The 24673-nt window shown below is 31.2% G+C and overlaps 1 protein-coding gene across 1 annotated transcript; it reads right to left on the bottom strand.

Moving 5' to 3' along the window:
- Window positions 1–3615: 3615 nt before the first annotated feature.
- Window positions 3616–24656, bottom strand: LOC148606510 (serine racemase-like). Its single transcript, XM_088543833.1, has 9 exons — window positions 24343–24656; window positions 22138–22179; window positions 21675–21841; window positions 20764–20848; window positions 10226–10352; window positions 10002–10052; window positions 9262–9389; window positions 8050–8100; window positions 3616–7185 (listed from the first exon to the last, which is right to left on the bottom strand). The coding sequence occupies exons 1-9, from the start codon at window positions 24535–24537 to the stop codon at window positions 7045–7047; spliced, it is 987 nt and encodes a 328-aa protein (XP_088399959.1). The 5' UTR covers window positions 24538–24656; the 3' UTR covers window positions 3616–7044.
- Window positions 24657–24673: the final 17 nt, after the last annotated feature.

Consider the following 24673-nt stretch of genomic DNA (forward strand, 5'->3'; position numbering starts at 1 on the left):
AGCACTCCAGCTAATAAATATGCAAAATGTAATTCATGGCTAAAAATCCTACATATTTTTGGTGATATTTCGTTTGAATTGCCATAGTAAAGTGAAATTAACATTCGGTTTTCATATAACCCGTGTTCTTATTAGATAAAAATTGCATAGAAGCACTGTAGGTTTCAAAATTAAGGGAGATAACTCAGTAAATGACACTTAAATTTATTAGATTTTCAATGTTGATTGTCTACTAAAAGCAGACAATTTTGAATGAATAATTACACATTTCATAATATAGACCCTTAAACAACTTAATTACAAAAATATATAATATCAATTTTGTGATTAAAATCGAAGTTAAAACAGAAGGATGATATTTATTTTTTTTTCAGCAATATATTTTATTGATGCTTAATTGCACTTTACCTTTCCGAGACTTTGAAGACGAATGTTTACATTTTTAATGTGCATTTGGATTTGAACGAAGATTTGCCTATGTATCATCATCACGTGTGTTCATAGGTTATGAATGAAATTTGATACAGGTTGCATTTAAAGGTATTATTAACAATTCTTTACGCCTGATCAAGTGGAAAAGGTACATTTATTTTGCAATCAATGAAAAGGAATATAGGTAAGCTGAAGTCATGTTTCCCATTTCGTTGCATTTAGACCCTGAAGTCGTACTTTAATAATGTTTGTTGGGTTTTTAGACCTATCTCTCGTCTTCAATTGTCACCTATGTATGAAATCGCACGCAGTCAAATATAAGACCAGAAAGACCCTTTGATATATCCACATGGTGCTGAAAAACCACCTTTTGTTTGCTTTGATAAGTATGTGGAAGATGCAAGAGCTGCCATAGAAGTTAACTTCAAAAATGTAAATCAAGAGGACACGAACAGGATATTTCTGTTGATAGTGTACCCGCTGCTATTTTAAAGGGTGATTTTTCTGAATAATGCCACTAACAAGAGTTTCGTGAAGAGGTGAAATCAACTGGAAGGGTATTCATTATCAAAGAGACATACTCATTTACTGAAACAGAGTTACAATTTATTAACAATAAGTTGTCAGAAAATCATAGAAACGTTTACCGGTTGATTAAATATCTTATCAACAGCCACGAAGATCATACGTTCGAGTTCAAAAAGGAGTCAAGAAAAGAATATTCGTCGTATGTTATCATTATCGAACACCATTACAAATATTCAGGGAACCAGATGATGCATAACTGCCTTTTATCTGATCTGTTTGAAATGTGTAAGCATGAACTCATACTTTACCGTTATTGATACAAAGCAACTTTCGATGTCAACATCTGAGGCATCGAAAGCTTTCTCTTTTAACATATCTTAAAGTACTTTTTAAAAAATTGACACAAGTTCATATGATCAAACATGTTTATGAGTTTTAGAAAACGTTTTTGAAAGTGTCACTTGAAGTTCCTATATCTGAACAATACAGAAGTGACAACAAATGTAGCTGCACAGCTTGTATGAATTAATTTGACAAGTTTTCATATAAGTTGGTTCTATTTGATCAAACAAAGTTAATTATGAACCAATTATTAATATTTGGACTGTTATTCATTAGAAATTAAATTATGAAGATTGTTTCCTTTTAAATTGGACAGTAATTTGTAGCTTTTGTTTGCATAAGACGTCTGTTATTTCTCAAATGATTTCACTAAGCATATAATGGAAAAGTCACCCAAAAACAACAAAAAAATAGGTTCCTCCGATTTATCTGATGAAAAAACAATAAAATCGAAATGTGTTAAACTTCATATGAAACTTTGTACTTAAAAAGGGAGACAACTCTTACTTAAACGTAAGAGTCTGTCATTTCCGTTATTGTGGTTTGATTAAATTGATACATATTTAATTTTCTGTCATTTCATTGAACAGTTACCCTACCTGTTCAGAAAGATATGATCTTAATGTTTAATTAAGTACAGAGGACCAGTATAAATCTGAATGCATCTTGTAATTTTTTTGTTTGTTTGTTTTTTGTTGTTTTTTTTTTCAAGCATATTTTCGATTTATTTTGATTGATTCTTTAGGGTACATGATAAGATTGAAACATACAAAGGTTTCTGATTTTTCGTTCGTTACATCGGTAGTTTTTATTCAAATAGGCGTACGACAATAAGCATTATTCATAAAGTACCAGTCTATATAAAATTCAGGCACTGCCTCTGGTAGAGGTTACTAATGGTGTAGAAAAACCCCGACGAACAAGTAATGCTTTTTCGGTTTATATGTGCTTTATTTTCAAACAACGACAATCCTTTCTGTACTTTTGAGAAAATCAATCATTCATCTCCCACTGATATCAACCAAATCAAACCATCAAGTACAATAACTCTTGCAAAGTGTCAATTTCATGTATAATCTATATTTTTTTCAAGAGTGCAACAACTAAATGAAAAACAAAGATTGGTTATATGATCTGTAAGTGTTTTTGAACTAGAAATAAAAGTGAGCTTGCTGGGTGATTGACATGTATAAATTCTCTTTTGTCTGATTTTTTCATAAACTGTTGCTTAAAATAATGCTGATAAATTTAGCATAGATATCAAAAATTAAATCTGTGATTAGAAAAAGGGTAACCATGTCATAAAATATATATAATGGGTGGTTTGTATTAAGTTTGGCTACAGGACTTCCCCGCGTTCTTCACATTCACACCTAGATCCTCAAATATTAAGATACTTAACTCACTAAAATTTCCATCATAAATTCATGGCTCCAATCACTGGATAAGATATACTAACTGGTAGTCATTGTTTCTGACCAAAGCATGCAATCGGTATATTCTCGGCCATGGAGATATCACATCCCACAAAGTTTCCTAACAATGCTGCAAACTGCTTAGAAAATAATTTGGACAGACATACAAACATATTGAAACCTTGGTTCTCAGGGGATAAAAGTAACATGTATAAATGACAAGAATATGGTAAGGCCAAGAAAAAAAATATTTATCTGTTTAAAATTACCCTACCAACCTTATTTTTTCTGCCTACCTAAGCACTTTTTTATTGGTATTTTTAATGAAATTCTGATTCCACTAAACCATATTTTTTTTACTTGTGCAGTATTAAAGTCAAGAAATCCTACCTTAAGTATCTGTACAAAATAATTCAAAGAATAAAATGAACTCAACTACCTACCTACCCAATATTTTTTACATAATGTCAACTAAAGCAAACAAATGTTTTTGCTGTCCTAACAAGGTTGGTTGGGATTGTTTTCAACACCATGTCTTGGTGCAATATAAGGCTGCTGAATGGAAACGAATACAAAACTGTTAACAAAAATTAAAACAATTTGACTTTTTATGAGCAAATCGATGGGTGTTTCTAGAAAAGCAGAGGACGTTTACCCTACCAGTGCACGTGCTCCATGCTCCCAGTTTTTGGTGGAGTTCGAGTTGCTCATTTGCTTTTCTTACTTTGTATGTATGATTTTAGTTGCTTTGTGTTCTTTGTTGTGTGTTTCTGTTTTCCATGTCTGTTATTTGTCCTTGGGTTATATTCTTTTGATTACTGTTATAACCTTGGTTTCCTTGATTACTCTTTGATAATAATGTGTCTGTCCTATTTGAAATGATAAACAAAACCAGTAGTACGATTACCATTTTATTACCGTACTGAAATTTACTAACAAAATATGAAAGTAGCACCATTTGGCTGTACATATTAAACATCTCTCTCTGAAAGAAAAAAACAACCTTTATCACCTAAAGAAAAATATCAACAACAAAATATAGATTAGATACAAATTAATTTTTGTCAGCCTCTGACTTAAAAATACAAATCAAATACAAATCAGACCTTGAAGTGTAGTAAAAATTATATAAAAAAGCTGATGTAGGTTTTAGGACTGGGTTTGAAACAATATTACATGACATTACTATTAGATTACAAACATCTGTTTTTACTTGAGCTGAGGATCATGAATCTTTCATTATAACCATTTCCCTAGCCATTCACCTCAGCATCATTTAATTTTTAAAAAAAGCCAATGATTACAGTACATTTGACAGGTTGTGTGTGGGAAATTTGCAAATGACACACAAAATTAACATTACAAGACATATGCCCATTAAAGCCAATTAAACAGTTCACAACCCGTAACTTCTTTTTTAAATGACAAAAAAGCTAATAAATAATAAATAATTAATAATAATAATAAAAACTCATTAACTAATGGAATAAAAATTCACTGATCGTAAGTAACAAAAATAAACTTCTGTATTCTGTAATTGATTATGAAAACTTCAGAATTCTGTAATTGATTGTAAAAACTTCTATATTCTATAATTAATTATAAAAAACTTTTCTATCACTTTTTCCTGCAAACATATCATTAACTGTAGACAATAACACATGAAATATGATCACATTACCCTTAAATGAAGAACTTCTATGACTAATATTTGGAACAGTAAAATTGATAAAAACTAATGCTGGTGTACTATTAAACATGTATTGAATTAAAATCATTTCGTACAAATACAATATCAAAACAAAATGTATGTTGCATTTCAATGCATGAAGTTTTAACTATTAATTCCACAAAACAAAAATTCAAATTTAAAAACATAAATCATGGAACCCAAGAATAACATATACAACCACTGTTTCAGTATAGAATGACTTTCTTTTTAAATTATAAAAATATATATAATAGAGAATAAAATAAGCTTTTAAGGGTATTCAAATACAACTTATAAATAAAAATCCCTGATATAATGATAATAATATCTATATAAATTTTAAAATGAGTCATATAAATGCCGATATAAACATTTAAGATTGATATGGCAGTAGTAATTTCACTAGATATATCTTGTACTCTTAAGGCTGGTGCAAAATAAACATGAAGTTGGACAGGTTACAATATACCCAATCTCTAAGAAGCCACACACTAAATTTGAAATCAAGCCATCCATTAGACGCCAAAATAATTGTGATGAAATACAGAATGCAGACGGACCAGAGGATTCCAAATTACCATTCAGTTGTTGAACGGGGGTATAATTGTTCATTTTTCACCAAAATCTTCAACAATAAAAAATTTCAGATTAATATTATTACAAATTTTCTGTCATTTCATAATGCCGTAATTTCATTAATATTTTATTCCAATGACATTTCAGTATATACCCCACTAAAATATAAGTTTTGGATACCTTGATAACAAAGGTTTAATGCATTATTTGCAATTACTTTCTATGTGCAGAAATTCCATTTCATAACTTCAAAACATTTGCAGCATTTCCTGGAACATTAAATTTTATTGGATAACACAATGAAATTCTAGGTATATATTCAACAACTTAATTACATCGTCAATTTTTTTCTGCATGCACTATTTTTAAGTTTTTTAACTGTCAGTTTTACAAATCTATATTTTTGTTGCTACAAGATTGAAGGCAGAAGTTCTATGGTTGTCATCATGAACTTGTGGATCGTTATGGTGTATCCATCTGCACCATGAAAACTGATTTATTCAACGGGTCATAGTTTTCCTTTCCTCGTTTGTCTACCCCGGACTTGACTTTTTATGAGCAACTCGGCATGTGTTTCTAGAAAAACAGAGGACGCTTACCCTACCGGTGCACCTAGTCCATGCTCCCAGTTTTTAGTGGAGTCCGAGTTGCTCATTTGCTTTTGTTACTTTGTATGTATGATTTTAGTTACTGTATCTTCTTTGTTGTGTATGTCTGTTTTCCATGTTGGGTCTTTGTCCCTGGATTACATTCTTTTGATTACCACTATAACCTTGGTTCCCTTGATTACTCTTTGAGAGTTCAATTAGAAAGGAGATAAACTGAATTGTATTAAAACGTGTCTCTGTCAGATCTAAAATAACTGTTAAGTCATTCTGCAGACCTATGTCCAATAAAAACAAGTTGTGACCATTAAAACCTAAATAAAAGTCTTCAAATTTCAAATACAATATAGCTGCATGTGTATCTCCCTATTTACCAAAAAAGAAATGAGACACATTTTTCATTGATTTGTGTAGTGTCAAGAGTTTAAGTTTGAAATGTCTGGCCAGAGGGGGCAGAGGATTGAAAATTTAAAAAATAACAAGAGAACAGTTAGTGCAGAAATTCACTGAGCAAATTCAAGATCATAATTATACTCTCTTTTTTAATTTATGAAATTACAAACGATTGAGATTTTAAATTTTTACCAACATACTAATTGTCGAGGTGCACAGATCTTATCTCAATTAATTTAACACCTTTTCTTTCACTTTTCCTATTTTTTTTTGTAATTGCACAACAGATAAATATAATCTTGGGACTAATACACAATAACAACTGTCCTAAATGTTCACCTGAGTACCAAAGAGGATTCTATTGTCAAAAATTCCGTATATACCAGTCTTATGCAACATCTGATTGTATATAGAATACTATAGGGTTATTGCATTTATATCCCAAGCAGATATCATGAGTGTACACAATAAAAATGCAATAACCATTATATAATCATAAATCATTTTAACAGTAAATGCTTCTTTAATATAATAGCATACCCTATATGGAATACTAAAGGGTTATTCCACTTATATTGGTGAATATTTTTCCAGGGCAGATATTATACTGCATGAGCATACACAATAAAAAAGCAATAACCATTTCATTCTATACAGTAATTATTTCGAGCATCCTTTTGTAATTTTCAAGATAAAATGCATATTTTTAAAAAAATATTTAATATTAAACTTATAATGTACATCTGAGTTTTGATTTTTTGTCAACTCAGTTATAAATGTAAAACTACTGTAAATTGACTTTATTTTCATATATCAAATATCCACCTGACAGATTCAACAACAAATAACTTGCATTTTAGAATGATTGGCATCTGCCATTTTGTGTTGACCCTTTACATTATTGTCAAAGTCATTGTAATTATTTTAAAACTTAAGTGCTAATACAATGATATACTGCACAATCCTTATCTCAGGCATAGCTATAGAAATAAACAAGCTATTATTTATCACTTAATATAAATTCAAATTACAAGCCTATTTATCAATACCATGGTAACTTGTTAATGTCAACATTTCCTCCACAGAGTATGACCCCGATGTTCTGCATATTTGGATCCATCTTCCTTAATTTGTCAGACATTGCAGCAGCAACTGCAGCACCTGATGCAGCTTCTATTACCAGCTGAATAATATAAAACATAGATTTCAAATTTTGTAATTAATTTTTCTTTGATCTTATCAACGGAGCAGCTATAGACAAGCAACATTTTTTCAAAAGTTAAGTATCAGTCTTTATAAAAATCAGACAGGAAGTGATTCGTGCATGTCAAAATCCCACCAAATTCAGTTTTATTTCTTGTTCAGAAACCGTTATAGATCACATAACTAGTCTTCGTTTTTCATTTGGGGGTTGCACTTTTAAGATAAAATTTAAAAAGATTGTACATGAAATTGGCACTTTGCAAGAGTTATTGTTCTTGATTTGGTTGATTTTAGTGGGAGGTTAAAGTGCAGTTTTCTCAAAAGTACAGATCTAAATACAGAAAGGACTATGGTCACATAGAAATATAACATATGTAGACCTAAAAGCTTTGCCTGATCAATGGGTTTTTCTACACCATGAATCACTTTACCATAGGCAGTGTCTGAATTGCATATGGACTGGTACTTAATTACATGTATGTAAAATGTATATTTGTTTATCAATGCTATATTTTAACCAGTGATATATATTGTCCAGGGCTATTTGTTAAATCATTGATGCTTGCAACTGAATTTGTGAAAACTTAGTTTTGATTCCAAGTATGCAAATTTAATGCTGCAATCAAGTTCCTTGTATACTTTTCTTCTCTTTGACTGTTAGATACTTTATATATGTTTTAATATGGTCAACAGGTCATGTATACAATTTCCAGAGAGCTTTACACTGGTTTAAGACCCCTCTTATTATTCCACAATGTGTAGTCTCAAATGACTTTGCCACTCATATATTCTTTCACCAAAAGTTTTTTAAACAGATAAATGTGTTAATTCTTGACTTTAGTACCTTCATGTGTTGAAATGTAAACTTCATTCCTTCTTTCATCTCTTCATCTTTCTATAAAAATAAAGATTGATATTATTTGATCGCTAAACATATGAAATAGTTTTCTCTTTTTACACTTGATATTTCTTTTTGGAAAAAAAAGAAATAATTATATTTGACAAACTTGATTATTTCACAAAAAAAATTGACTTTAAAAAACACCTGCAAACACTTCAAGTTCTAATAACATTATGAAAACAAACAGGCTTATAGCCTACAAAGAAAAGAAATGATGCTGAACTTATCTATACTCATTATGTAATATATTGAATTCTGTCACACCAAAACCCTGTTTAAACTTCAACTTTAAATGAAAAAACTTCAAAAACATTTAGACATTTGACACTGTGAGGATTAAAATTTGACAAGAGTTGAAGCGGCCACTTCTTGGCCCCTGAATTGTAAATAGTTCTAGTCAAAAACTCCAACATCAATCCCTACCTTACTTTACGGTGCATGGCACCTTTTGTACCATTTCAAAGTGACCCATTCCCTTTTCTCAAGTTATCATCCAGAAATTAGAAAATATACTTGTTCCTGGCCCCTTTGTGGCCCCACATTCTTAAGTTTGCTAAAGTCACAACCTCAAAAATAAACTCCAGTCTTCATTTTGTGGTATGGCACCTTGTACTTATAAGACATCCAATCACTTTTACTAAAGTTATTGTTTGGACATAAGAAAAATGCTTGTTTCTGGCCCCTTTTAGGACCCTAATTCCTACAAGGTTTAAGTATTGACCTGCAAAATCAATCTGAGTCTTCTTTTGGTGGTATAGCACCTTGTAATAAGAATTAAAAGAGATTCATTCATTAATAGTCAAGTTATCATCAGAACATCAGGGAACTGCATACTTCTGGTCCACACTTTTGGCCCTTATTTCTGAAATTTTCAAGTCTATAAATCCACGAAATTAATCCTAGTCTTCCTTTGGTGGTATAGAATTTTGTGGAACAATATCATAAGATGTCCACATGCTTTTACAGGAGTAATATGATTAAACTCCATGAAAAGCTTGTTACTTGGCCCTTTATTGGCAATACCATTATACAACCACAATTTTTTTTTTGCAGTCCTATAAAAAAAGTTTTGTGATGAAATGAGCAATAATGATGAGTGAAGGTCTGTGAACCAATAAATTACTTTAAGCTGGCTTTGGTACAACTATCACTTACAATAGTAAACACTTCCTTCTCCACTAAATCAAGCATGATGGGAAATGTCAGGTGACCAAGCTGCTGTAGCCGAATACCATCAGCTATAGTATTTAGGAACTTCGGTGGGTTTGGCCACAGTCTCTTTCCTGCAGTTGATAATAGGAAATCATATCACCATTATTAAGCTATGAGTTAATGCACTGCTAACTTTATATGAAATCATGACAATGTGCTTACATACAGCTTAAACTCACATCAGCACTTTCTTTCAAAAACATAAATTAATATAATTTTAATGAGTTCACAAGAAGACATATTTGAAACAAATTTCATGATAAAAAAAAGATTCAATAGAAATTAAAGAAAGTCTATTTACAACTTTCCTACCAATCATTGTCTTTTATGGCTTAGTTATATATAAAACTAATATAACTTTATCACATCAATGGTAAGCAGTCTATCATTATGGTTTTGAATATTCAATGAATTTCAATCATTTGCTAGATGGGTACTATTGTCTAGCAGGAGCAGGACTGGCACATGCTTATACTTCTGGAGCATCTGATATCTCTCCAAGTTTTCTTGTGGACGTTCATATTGTTAGTGGTTTAGATTTTTCATACGACCTCTCGTTTTTATTTATCTGCAATTTTAATGTGTAGTGTCTTTTTTATTTGGTTGGCTACATTGTGTATATAAATCGTCTTTTTTTCATGTGTTCACATTCAGGCCACATTTTTTTCACCAATGATACTGACCTTCTCTCAGACATGGCTCTACCATCTTTTCTTCAGGTTCAACCACAAAAACTGAAACATAAAAAATATCATGAATAAAAAGTTTTACTGCAGTCATACTTACACTTATAAAATGTGTCACACTCACTGAAACAGGTGACTGCTTGACATAGAAATGTTTTAATTCCAAAACTCTAAAACCTTTTGGAAAAAGATTGTGTGAAGCCCTTTTACTCCTACTTTACCTTTCACATCATCTTTTATATTCTTTGCTGCTATGGCTATCCCAGAAATCATTCCTCCTCCACTAACTGGTACAAAAACAGCATCTAAATCTGGTACCTGCTCCAAAAATTCTAGTGCAATAGTACCCTGAAACAAAATGTTTGCTATATTCTTAAACATGATTATTCCTACTTGCAGCCATCTAAAAATTTCAACAAATTATCTGGTGATGCAATTACAGTAAGTAAGTAAAACTCTTAAATTGGATTAACTCCCCTTACGGAGCAACTGTTTGATTTTATAGGAGATAAGGATAAAATTTTCTATCCTGTCTTTTTATTTGGAAAAAAAAATAAAGGTCCTGCCTTCTTAATAAAAAAGAATATTTGCACACTAAAAGATCATGTTTTTTTACACATGGCCTGTCCTGCCTTTTTATTACAAATTTCATCCTAAGACCCCGTAAAAATCAAATGATAGTTCCCCAACGAATATCAACCAATAGTTATCCCCTTAGTTATCTTAATATATGCTCACACTTTCTCACGTTCAATCAAAACACACTGGGCAGGTTAACCAGAGATTTACTTCTGGCTAGAGTAACAGCATTGAACAAGCAAACAGACCCAGAAAGTCTGAATAGCTCGTCTCAGTATTACAACAAGAATTAAGAGGCTGCCCATGTAAAATCATACAGATCCTATGACATGGGTGACACAGGGTAAATTTTATCTCACTGATTTTTCTGTTCCAATGTATTGTCTGTATCATATGTATGTCAAATAGTATAAAGTGTGTTTTAAATTGACAATAGATGGTTGTGAAAATGATTTTGAAGTTCCCTAAAAAAGCAACCAAATTTTGCTCAGATTGAGGAGTTATCTCCCTTTCTTCAATGACTTTCAATGCTTTCCATGTAATTTATTTCTCTTTAATCATTGCAGTTTATCAAAAACCAATATTCAACTTGGGGAAAAAGATGCATTTGTGATGGGATATTTTTACATACTTTTGTATGTATCATTGCATTTGCTCAGTCACTATAACAGCCCCTGGAGTGTAACTGTCTAAAATGTGTACGATAGAATTGCTGGGTTTTTGACATGGATAATCTAGAATAATTCTGCACGATTTAAAAAGAATTGTGCACAATAACAATGAGATTAGGAAGATTTGACATTTTTCAATAATATTTTAATTTCCTGATGGGTATTGCACAAAAAAAAATTTTATATATTGATACAATAATGATATATATGACACAAATATCAAGACCATTAAATCCATGATTAGATTTCATACATGTCATAACATATGAAGTGTATGTTTAGTACTGTATTTAGTTAAAGGACTTCTCATTGTCCATCCAAATCAACTACTAGAACACCAAACACTAAAGTACAGTACTTCATTCATTGATATTTCCTGCCAAGAGGTTATTGGTACATTCCCCAGCTATGCCATTACAGTCTGTGCCTCACTTCCCATAGAATGTGCCACATAACAGATTAATTACTTGATTGCATGGGTTCAGATAATTGTCTGAGTATAGTGGCATGCCTCCCTATCTCCATGCAGACTTTTGCTTCTATGAGTGAGCACTTTAAAAACCTGACTTGGCATGTCTTACTGGTAAAAAGTAGGATCAGTATTGATTTATCAAATGTTTTCTTCCTTTAACCAATGAAATATATATGATACTGCATTACTGGGGGTAATATTTACAATAATATATAAATCAATCAATAACAGTTTTATAGCATGTGGCTAAGGTAAACTGATACATCCCTACAATTCAGACATACAGACATTAATCCTTTCTGTGCCTGAGAACAACAATTCTGGCTGGCAGGCAGTAATATCTCCTGTGGCATATAGCACATTAGAGGATATGATGGCAGATGAATAATATGGTACACCAAAATGTCAGAGTTGTATTTCAGATACAAAAACATTTCATTAAAAACATTTCATTAAGTAATTGCTAAAGCTTAACCAAAAAAATTTTATATAAAGGTAATTTAAAATTCATGTTGTTTTATAAAGAGTTTGGTCACTGTTGTGTATACTTTTGACTTAAAAACTTCACCAAAATCGTCCAAGAATGTTCGAATTTGTCCTTGTAATGTTTAATTTTATTATCATAACTTGTCATGGAACTTGTAGATATGAAAATGTATCGGTTTCTCACAACTTTAACTATACATCAGAGGAGTTACGATATGATGTTAAATCTTCTACACTGTCAGGAGATGACAGCATAGAAATAGTTCGTGTCTGGGATTTATCCTCCGAAGTTCCACATCTCAAGTCTCTAGAAATAAGGAAAAAGAATTGTGACTGCAAATTTAACTTATTTTCAATATGGGAAGAGGATATCAATAATGAATGCAACAAAATGATTGAAAATGCCATTTGGAATCAGTCTTTTGACTTGTTCAATGTGACCTATGTTAAGAACACACTTATTCCTTATTTTTCTGGTATTGAGATTCATTTCATTAGTGATGTTGATAAATACTGTACTAACAAGCTAGTGAGTATCCTAGAAAAACTAAATCACAGACTAACTAAACTGGATTTTGTAAATCTCTTTGGCCAGAATATTGTCTGCAAAAAAAGACTATCTTTCACCCGTGAAAAAAATATAGACTTCTTAGGGGAAGAAGGACTTGAGACCTACATGATTTACGACTTAGTTTTGAAATATACCACACACATAAATTCCATAGCAGTAATCAGATTAAACACAAAAAAATGTAAAAAAAAATTCCTGGAATTTCTAAATGCAGAAGATATCCTCAAAAATAAATCCGGTTTTACTGGGATTAGTTTTCATGCTAAAATCATCAATACTGCCTCATCATTACAAATATGGTCTTCTTTACACTACATAGGAAAAGGATTTCTGATATATAGATTTTCTTTGATAAATTTCTGGCTAATATTAATACAGATGTTACTTACTATTAATATTGTTATAATAAACTTATTCATGTTACATGTATTTCTACAAATTAAGAAGCCAAAACCAGTCATGGTTTTACTGTCAGCTTTATCTGTTTCAGATACATGCACTGCTATATTTATAACTGTACTATCATTTCTAGAAGTGAAAGATGACTTAGACTTTGGAAAAATAGGAATAACTTCTTCTAAATACAACAGCAAGTCCTACTTCGTGTATATCACTGAAATTTTTCAAATTCTGTTCCATCTGGTATCAGTCTGCATTACATGTGGATTATGTGCACATAAATTACTTGCAATAATGTTTCCACTATGGAGCAAGGTAAACTTGACAGGACGCTGTGCTGTTGGGACAATCTTAATATCAGTCATTACATCAATATGTAACATAGTACCCAACGTGTCGATTATTTCAAATATATATAACTGTGATGGAATTTTCTGCATTAATGCTTTTAATAATGTTCACCCTACTGGTATAATCTATTTTGTTTTAACAATACTTATTGTTTCCAGCACAGTGGTTATGAGTTTTAAATTGAACAGTCTAAGGACAAAAAGACTTGGCACACATACAAGTAAACACCTTGTAAAATCAACTTTAATGGTGATTGTAATCTGTGTCATATTCTTAATCTCAGAAACATTGAACATTATGAGACAATCGTATTCAAATACTGTACCATATTATTTGTATACTGATTCATTATTTTTAGTTATAATGCAATTTAGTGACATATGTTTAATGCTTGGATTCTTAGCGAACTTTATTATCTACATTATAATGTGTCAGGATATTAGAGAACTGCTTATGGTTAATATAAGGAGCCTCAAGAGTTGCTCTGGATGTAAATGTAGAAACGTCAGTTCAGATAAAACCAACCTATAACACTGATAAATCTTAAGAAAACAGATTCTTGTACAAGAAGGAATTAAGTAGTACTCCAGCTAAGAATCATGCAAAGTGTGATTCATGCTTGGAAAGCCTACATATTTTTTATATTTTGTTTAAAATGCTTTAGTAAACAGAAATTAACATTTGGTTTTTCGTATAACCCCTGCTCATAGGAGATAAAAATTGTATAGAATGCACTGTAGAATTCAAAAATAAGGGTGATAACTCTGTAAATGACACTCAAATACAATAGAGTCTACTGGATTTTCAATGTTGATTATCTCCTAAGAGCAGGCAGATTTGAATGAATAAGTGCACATTTCATAGTATAGATCCATAAAACAATTAAATTACAAAAATAAAAATATTTAGCCTTTTTTGGGGTGTATCACATTTTTCATATTTTGCATGATTCTTACAAAGACAGCAATTAAAATTGTGAAGCCACATATGCACTGCATATTCTAAGATGTATTGTTGTTAATGTCTTTTTACTTAGTTCAGAATAAATTAGCTAGTTTCTTCCTTTTGAAATATAGGACACTGATACCCCATCCCACCCCAACCCCACCCAAATTCCACCCCTTTTCAATGAAATTCAAAAAACATTAAAAAAAAATGAATGCAGCCCAAATTCTCACATATAGCACAATAAACTGAAGTTTTAAGCCAAATCATTAAACTTCCCAGTGAATTTTAAATATTAGTATTTCTTATGAAAGTATTGTTGAGATTTTTGCAAGGAAAAATTCATACCCCTCAAAATGCAACAAAAAGTTTCCAAACAACAAACAGTCTGAAAACTTAAACATAAAGTATAATCCATATGGTTATGTTGCAAGATGATTTCAAATTGTTCCCATGAAGATTTACAGATGTTTTTGTGACAAAAACTTAAAAAAAACCCTCAGGTAACCACCAATAAAAATATTTCAGTTAACAGTATGTTGAGGTGAAACAAAAAAAACACAAGCTTACACACAGTACAAGCCACCACATCAAATTCAAATTGTTCTGATGAAGGGCTACTAAGATATTTGCAGTAAAGAATTACCACCTAAATCACATTACAACATAACCAGGTGAAGCTACAAGTATAATTTAAATAGCAGTCTTTGTAAGAATCATGCAAATTCTACAAAATGTTATAAAGGTACAACCTAAAAAGGCTACATATATTTAATTTTGTTATTATGTTGTATTACAGGTCTATATGATGAAATGTATATTTATTCATTTCAATCTATCCACTCTAAGTAGATAATTCACACTGAAAATTCAATGGTTTCTATTGTATTTTAGTGACTCTTACAGAGTTATCCCCCTTACCTTAAAATTTTATAGTACATTCTATATAATTTATATCTCATATGAACAAGGGTTCTATGAAAAGTTATTTTTTGTTTACTTTAGAATTTAAACAAGATATCAAAAATAAAAATATGTAGGCTTTCCTATTAAGAATCATATTTTGTATAATTCTTAGCTAGGGTGCTACTTAAATCGGTGGCTATGATCTTTAAAGAACACTAAAATACAACAAAACTGTTCTGACAAACAGAATGTTGTTACAACTGAGCTGAAAACTTTAACCAACGTAAAGGTTAATATTCAATTTCAAACTGTTTCCATGGAGGGTAAATGCACAACTGATCTCTAATAGTCTTTTATGGTTCACAAAAAATAACATAATGACCAAAACATTTAGGTTTCCATTGATACATGAAAGGTTGCCGAGCTTTCTGTGACTGACTTATCGAAACCCCAAAAAAGCCACAATACCAGTTTTGAAAAAGAAGAAGTTTATGCTAGACCAATCAGGACAGCTGAGAATCTATTTTGATGACAATGCAATAACCTTTAACAAATCTCTAAAGAATCACTAAATTCTGTTAAATGACCATATTTGTGGGTATCAATTTTTGTGTTTTAAAAAATAAGCATTTCAAAGTGTTAAAAATTAATTTTATTGGTACTATCTTTTGTGCTTATCTGTGAACTTCGAAAATAAAGAATATAAGTCAACAAGAAACTTAATACCTTTACAGAACATTGTGTATTTGATCAAGCAAAACATGAAAAATCATTTTCATATTAAGAGGCCCGACTTAACATCATTTGAGACTAGTATACCCCTTATCATGGAGCATTATGCCATGGTTATTGTACAGTTGGTATAATGGAAATAGCATTTTAAGCAATCAGTCAGGTTGACATCAGCCAAATTTGAAAATATTCAACTTCATGGTTGCAAAACAGAATTTTTTTTAAAAGTTAAGGACAATTGACACCAAGTGATGACAATAGCTCAAATGGACCAGGTGTGCTAAAAAGCAACAAAATATTTCATGCAAACAGGAATTTGAAGTATGTGTGACTGAACTGTACAAAGTCACGAAGGTAAAGCGGCACACCAAATTTCAAATCTGTGCCTTGAAGTGTTACTGGTTATTGCACACATATGGAGAGCAGTTACATGTATTGCCCCAATGTCCAAAGATGCCCTAAGGCATGGATTAAAAAAATCTCTCAAAAGAATAACCAAATTTTCTCTCTGCTTTCATTTGTTTTAAACCCTAATGATGGATTATCTCCCCTAGTAGGCACTGAATAATTAGAGTAATCATGGTGTCTCTCCCACCAATGGTTAAAGTCCTCTGCACAAGTAAACTTCCGTTTCTATCATATATTGTACATTATGCATCATGCATTGTATAACCCAAATTGTGTATTGCAATTCATATATCATATATTGTAAATGGTACATGGCAAGTGTTAAAAATAATGGTTTTAATCAATTCTTGTCGCAATTTTTGTTATGATTTTTTACATTTAATATTGAAAAATATGACTATTCAAACATAAAATTTGATGTAGCTTTAATAAAATTGTCTTTACATACATTGTATGTACTAAATGTGTGAATAAAACATTGTATACCTAGAAATTGTAAATCAATCATATACGTGCATGTACCTAAACTTTCAACAGGCTGCAATGTGCATTTCATTTTTTTTATTATCATTAGACAAATTTTATTTTAAACAAACAAAAAAAATAAAATACTATTTTATTTTGGCTGCCCCTGAACTGAAATGCAATGTTCAAAGTACACATAAATATCTGAATATTGACATTTCTCAGCCAGTTAATCATTAATATTGGATTTTAGAGCAATCAAAATGTCATTTCAACCACTTGTAACATTATATTAGGAAAACTGGTTCCTTTTTGTCTACATTTAAGGAGGTAGACCTAGGGTAAGGGACAACTCTTAAAAATCATTGGAACGTTTGTATTCAGCATTTTACATCAATCTTATGTAAGCATCTAATTAATTTGGATTCTTGGTGAAATTGAATATGATACCACATATCACTGATTTCATGAGTTATGTCCCTTACCCTAGGTCTACCTCCTTAAATGTTTTGCTGACCCTTAATAGAGTAAAAGTGCTAAATGTATACATAGCAAAAAATGACCAGTTCTCAGACTTAAACATATATATTTATTTTGGATTTTAGATATATTAAGAATCTTCATATTTGCTTGAAAGACTGCAATTTTAAATTAACAAATTTTTAACCTGAATTTTAAAAATTAGTAATGGTTTTCTGTCAATTAACTAAGAACAAATGTTGCCAATGCCCCATGAATCATGAAAATTAACATTTTTGGGGCCAAAAACATTGATTTTCTGATTTAAGAAGTTATGGTATTAATTTCATATACTACATTTCATTTAAATCAGACCATTTTTTACCTGAATTTTGAAGTGTTTTGTTTAGATTCCTTTTAATTGAGAAAAAGTCTTTCCAATATCCTGTGCATAGTGGAAATTGACAATTTTTGGAAAAAAACATTTATTTGGGATTTTTAGATGTATATTTAAGATTTATCACATCCACATTTTTCCATATATGATGTTATTACAAAAATTAGGAAATTTTGTTGTGGTAACTTTTAATTGAGAAAAAAAAAGCTCTGAAATACTATATTTTTTTAATAGGGTCATTTTTTACCAGAATTTTGAGAAATTTAATAATTTTTCTGCCAAAGAACTAATATTCCTGATTTGCCATGAATAATGAAAATAACATTTTTAACTAAAACATACATTTTGCATTTTGAAAGAGAATAAGATTACCACATCCTCCTCAAGTACTACATTTTTCCAAATATAGTATATGTTTTACAAACATTTTGAGAATCTTTGGTATTTTGGTAACTTTAAATTGAGAAAAAGTGTTTGCAATATCCTGTGTACAGTGCAAACTTACATTTTAGAATATAACATACATTTTTAAGTTTTTTATATATTCTCCAAATTTTGTTTTTTTCCATATTCCATAAATTTAAACTTTGGATGTCCCCAATGAGAACAAAGGTTCCCAATACTCTGTGAATCCTGAAAACATGTATTTTTCCTTTTTCAGATACATTAGAAGTCATTGCACCCACCCCAAGTATACTTTTTTTAAAATAAGACTACGTTTTAATCCATACTTTTAAGAAAATCACTCATTTGCTGCCCTTTTAGCATAAACCTGTATTAAATTTATAAAAATTTAATAAAATTCAAACTTTAATGGCAGGTCTATGATTTAACTTTGGGCATTCTATTTCCCATGGAATTAAAATTTATTCTGTTTCAACTATTCGGATAGTTTTATCATTAAATTTTGATTTATCATATGCCGTTGACAGAGTGATGAGATAAAATTTTTTTAAAAAATGAAAAGGGATGCATAATTAATTTAAATAAATTTGTTTTTAACTAAAATTTTGTATATTGCATCATACCGTGTATCGCACATCTTTTACTGTGTACATGTATATGGTGTGTCACAAAATGTATATGTGTTGTATTGTAAATCACATATTGTATAAGGTGTATTGTAAATCACATATTGTATATGGTGTATTGTAAATCACATATTGTATATGGTGTATTGTAAATCACATATTGTATATGGTGTATTGTAAATCACATATTGTATATGGTGTATTGTAAATCACATATTGTATAAGGTGTATTGTAAATTACATATTGTATATGGTGTATTGTAAATTACATATTGTAAAAGGTGTATCCTATAACGTATAGGTGGAAAGACCTGAGTACTTATTAGAGCCAATAAAATGTTGACAGAAACTACATATAGGTATGCCAGCTAGGCCCCTATTTATGCTATTCGTAGCATAGATATCATTGAGCAGAAATAAAAAATGTGAAAATTTTAACCCACAAATTTAGAGTTCTTTCTGGTTCTGTGTATATTTGGTAGATTCCAGAATTGTAAAAATCACATTACGCACAAATGTTGTTTACAATTTAAATGCAAAAATTTTCAACCAACAAAAAAAATGATACAAGATCACCCAGAAGACAGGAGCTTTTTATAGGTATGCAATATTGTAGAATTTGATATTAGTCTTGAACAGCTTCATTTTCCTGTGTTTAAATTGTTTCCAGATTTTGATAATACGGTTTTAAAGAACAATTCTCTGTAAGAACCAGGCAATGGACAGCACATCATTTTTCTCAATTTGGTCTTTTTGCCTCAAATATATTTAACACATCTAGAAAACAACCGAAAAGATATTAAAATTCATCCTGAAGCTCTTGACATCAGTGATATGTTGGTATCCCATCTGATTAAAATCAGCTGTTAGGATACGCTACAGTGCCTTACGCTACCTATATATTCATATTCAATTTCTTCAAAGTATATCAAGCTTTCATTTGAAACTGACTGAAATCAGCCCAAGTTACTTTGATGCTTACATATGCTGAATACAAAAGTTCCAATGTTTGTAAAATTTGTGTCCCTTACCCTAGGCCTACTTCCTTAAATCGGTAAAAGTAAATAACCAAAATATGATCATAAGTGCAGATAATGAGTGAGCAAAACTTCTTTCATGCACAAGTTAAATTTTTAAGTGTTCTCGGCACAAGGATTCATATTTTTGTTATTTACGATCATATTTTTTACATGAATTTTTTCAAAATTAATGGTTATTTTCAAATAAATGTGTTTTATGATAAGCTTTAGAAGTGCATAAAATTCAGTAATTTAACTATTTAGCAGGGCCAGATCCAGACATACTGAAAAGAAGGGGTGCCAGCCAAGGACACTATTTGCCATTTTCTGTCAATTTTACAAATGAAATGACAAATCTTCCAACAAAATGGGGGAGGGGTGCCAACACCCTGCACCCCCTCTGGATTTCCACTGATTTTGATTTGAGAAATTTAATAATCCACAAATTATACTGTGAGACATGTTCCTGCTCAGCCATTTTTGACAGAATTTCGGACTCTAGGTTTACCTATTTCATAGCATTAATATTTTTTGCCTAGTGACCTTCACTTTTCTTATCATAATTTCATGAAACACACCTTAAGATGTTTTTTGAGAAGTTTGTATGAAATTCTTTTTATTTCTTCAGTGTTTATAATACTAATAGATAAAACCTACTAACAGAAACCTATGGAAAATCAAGACAAATCCATTTCCTGCCGTAATTTCAAATTTCAAATATCTCAAAAATTGAACACACTGACCAATCTTTTTTTCTTATTATACTGCTCTAGCGTGAAAGATCTCAAAAGATTTCAAAACATTTTGAAATCTTTGTTATTCTTAAATAGAACAGCAAACATGTTTAATATCATTTAACAAAATATACCTGACCAGCGATGACATTGTAATGGTCATAAGGGGGAACAACTACTAATCCTTTCTCTTTTGCCAATCTAGCACATGTCTCCTCCCTAGAAGATAAACAGAATACCTGTATCAGTAATGGACCTAAAACCAATACAAAAGCATGATCATCAAAGAAACAGATCATCTTAATTTAACAGGGTATGATATTAGAACTGATGTCCAATATTTCATACCACCTTAATGGTGGTCTCAAGTTAGAAAGCTCGCCTCAAGTTCAGGAAGTCATAGGTTTATACTGCAGCCAAGTAACACGAAAGACTTCAAAATTTGGTAGTCACCGCTCCACACAGATTCAAATACTTCAATCTTTAGTTAGATTATCTTAGAGTCCTCCATCAATAATTATATTCCTTCATGTACATCCTCGTTTGATGTTCAACCTTCCTGCAAAATTTCCTTTTGAGCAGTTGAGGAGTGGTGCATGCATTTTTTAACATGCAAATTCTTGGAAGTTGGATTATCTCCCTTATTAGTCCTCTAGATACAATTACACAACCATGAATATTTCTATATAATGCCAAACATTCTTATAAAATTTCATCGAAGAACCTTAAGCAGTCTAGGAGGAGTTTCACATAATGGGATTTAACCTGTATTGCCGTTCAGTTGGATTATCTCCCTTTCGAGTCCTCCAACAATAATTATATTCCTTCAAAAACATAAACATTTGATTCACAACCTTGCTATACAATTTTACTAAAATCCCCTCAGTATTTTAGGAAAATATGTGTTTACAAGCAATGTAGACAGAATAACAGACAAATAGACAGATGAAAGAACAGATGGAAAGATGCATGAAAGGATGCACACTGTGATCACTATATACCTCCACGAGTCCCACTATCAAAGCAGGGGTATTGAAAGTTATACCTGTCTTTAGGAGTTGGTTCACACCATACCAATTCAGCACCATACCCTCTTATTGCCTCTGCCTTGGTTTTTGGTGCATTATTAGGGACTACAACACAACATTTAACACCAGCAGTTTTAGCTGCCCATGCTAAACCCTGCCCATGATTTCCGCTACTGTGTGTCACCTACAAATATGAATAAGATTTGCCAATTAATCTTCTCAAGAATGAAAAGTCAAAACAGTAAAAGTTAAATTAGACACAACCTGTTCAGTTCTCAAATTATTGGTTAGGAAAGAAGAAGTTACATATAGTCATGAATCACTTGTTGCCAACTTTAGCACAATTCGTAGGTGGAGATATACTTAAGATACATGTACATCTTTTTCTCTTGACCTTCCAGACATATTGGATATATTCCTAATAGTGAGTACATGTATATCCTTAATTCTAAAACAGCAATACTAGATATTCATACTTACAACTCCTGGTAAGGATGGGTTATTCTCCTTCAAAATCAACACCTGAAAATATAAAGCAATATTTTCTATTTCAATATACATGTAGATGCTGCAACAGCCTCATATTAGATATCATAATGATCTACAAAAATGATTTCTTGTTCATACATTACAATGTACACTTGTACAAAAACTGGAATACCAGAAACCACCTCATACACACTCAAAGGTTGTACATAAAAATGTACATGTTCTAATTACCGGTAAACCAGAGCAAACAGCTTTCTTCACTTTCCAACAAAAATTATTTTAGCTAAAGGCAGTAATACGCATCCACAAATGATCAGCGTTTTATTTCCAACTGCACTATAAAATAAAAATTTTGAACCTTTAGTTATACACAGAATTTAGGTCATAACCATTTCCCTGCATATGTTCACAAAGTCATGATAGTATATGGAAATCTGTCTGATCCAAATCCTGAAATAAATGGACACTGCCTAAACCAAAGATTTTAATTCCTTCATATTAGTGTCAATGCATTTTGACCCTATTTAACTGAACACCTGCTTAAACTGAATCCAAGTTCAAAAGGAGACTTGGTTTAAATACTGGTTACAGCGTCCCAATAGAAAAAGACAACATTTGAAGCTGGTACATGTAGATGCTCTTTTTAGTAGGAAGACTGAACATCTTTGGAAGAATTAGAAATTAAGGCAAGCCAAAAATGGCAAAAATGTCCTTTTTCTGCATGTACACATGTAAAAACTTCAGATCACCTCACCATAACTATTCTCTTTACCACCATGGACAATGATTGAGATACATGATAAACTTCTGGAGGCCTGAATTATGTGATCTCAGCATGTGGTTATTATTAAATAATTCTAATCATGAGGTTCTTCATGCTTATAGCTGTTTTTAATTGGCCGAGAATGTTGTTGCCAGAAAGTTCATACATGCATGAATTTTCGCCAGATCATTCATACATGCATGAACGGCAGTCAACTTGAAACCACTATGGCGGTCGTGTAATTCGAAAGAGTGTGGCAAGGAACTGAACAGCATAATATAGCCGTAAGAATAGTTTATCATATGCATATTGATTTTACCGGTCATGTTTGTTTACAGAAAGTAATTTTCAGCTCGGGGAAAGGAACTTATAACTGAGTCTGACTGAACCCTTGAAAACACCTTGTTGTAATTTTCCTCCTTCCTTCTTGTATTTCCTTAAAAATTATATTCCTGTTGACTTGTTTACATCTCGTATTTTTCAATGCCAACTATCACTTCATCCATGCCTCCTTCACTGTTATTGATTGTGCAGCTGATTATGTGTAAATACTCGTCCGTGCTCCCATACGTGTGCAAAGGAAAGTGTGTGTATTGAAGCATAAACATAAACACAGTGTACCAATATAACTGACTGAGGCTCTCATATGGTAACTTTGACTGTCAGATAGAATTATAAGGATTGAACAGTTATTTTCAGTCATTCATGCATGTATGAACAGATCTCTCCACTCCCAAATATTACATGAACGGCCTTGAGTTTGGGAGCTCTGAGATCCGTTCATACATGCATGACGACCAAAGTAGCTGTTCATTCCTATACTGTTTTTTTTTCATTTAATTTAACTAAAAAGATCTTTTAAGGTAGATCATACCTAATATTTTTCTTGTTTTATCTAAAAGAAGATTTTGAATGGACATACTTTTGAATCTAAATGTAAAAAAAAAACATACATTGTAGGTCACTGAACTTGATTTTAAGATAATTGAGAACATTTTCCCTCCAATTATCTCCCCTTGAAAGAGTTTTTTTTTACAATTAATGTTTGTAAAATTACCATACAAATTTTAATGTAAAAAAAATCTTTCAAAGTAATTTAAATATACCATTTTCACATCATTTCAAACACTATTAAATTATTTAAGAGATGCATGTATATGTCTGTGTGATTAAGCAAGATGACAGGAAAGAATGCCATGTAATAGTTATGATCCACCCTAATTCTACTGTATGCTTTTTAAATGTGTACAAGAAAAGATGGGGGTGGCTTTCTTTATTTTCTTAATTGTGTTATAACATAATGTAAATAATTCTGCCCATTTCTATAGACTACTATAAAGTATCAAAAAAAACCTTTGTCTGCTTCTTACTTGTTTTGTCTGCCTTATACAAGGTTCCTTATACAATCTTCATTTCTGTTTAATTTCACTCACGGAATTCAATGCTCCTCTGGCTTTAAATGATCCAGTTTTCTGAAGATTTTCAGCTTTAAAAAACGCCTTTCTTCCTATCAATTTATCAAATGTTGAGCTTGTAAAAACTGGTGTTTGGTGAATGTAGGGTTTCAAACGCTCGTGTGCCTTCCTGATGTCAGCTATGGTCGTCCTAACTGCTGCTGCCATGATCATAAATTGATGCTAAACCGGTTTCTTTTCCATCTAGTCGTACCTGACACCTGACACAGGAATGTTTATTTTATAGAGTTATCTACCCTTATGCGTATTTTCGGAACTTTTCTAAATTTCCTTCAAAATTGAAGGAAAA

Source organism: Perna viridis, chromosome 9, assembly GCF_037379345.1.
Source record: "Perna viridis isolate PV_CMFRI_1.1 ecotype Kerala chromosome 9, ASM3737934v1, whole genome shotgun sequence".
Taxonomy (NCBI): domain Eukaryota; kingdom Metazoa; phylum Mollusca; class Bivalvia; order Mytilida; family Mytilidae; genus Perna; species Perna viridis.

What these genes read in the sequence shown, in the direction of transcription:
- LOC148606510 (XM_088543833.1), bottom strand. Translation starts at nt 24,537, where the DNA reads ATGATCATGGCAGCAGCAGTTAGGACGACCATAGCTGACATCAGGAAG. An exon ending in AGAGCCATGTCTGAGAGAAG is followed by an intron (nt 9,390 to 10,001) that starts GTCAGTATCATT and finishes TATCAACTGCAG; the next exon opens with GAAAGAGACTGTGGCCAAAC. An exon ending in AGAAGGAAGTGTTTACTATT is followed by an intron (nt 8,101 to 9,261) that starts GTAAGTGATAGT and finishes TTATTTTTATAG; the next exon opens with AAAGATGAAGAGATGAAAGA.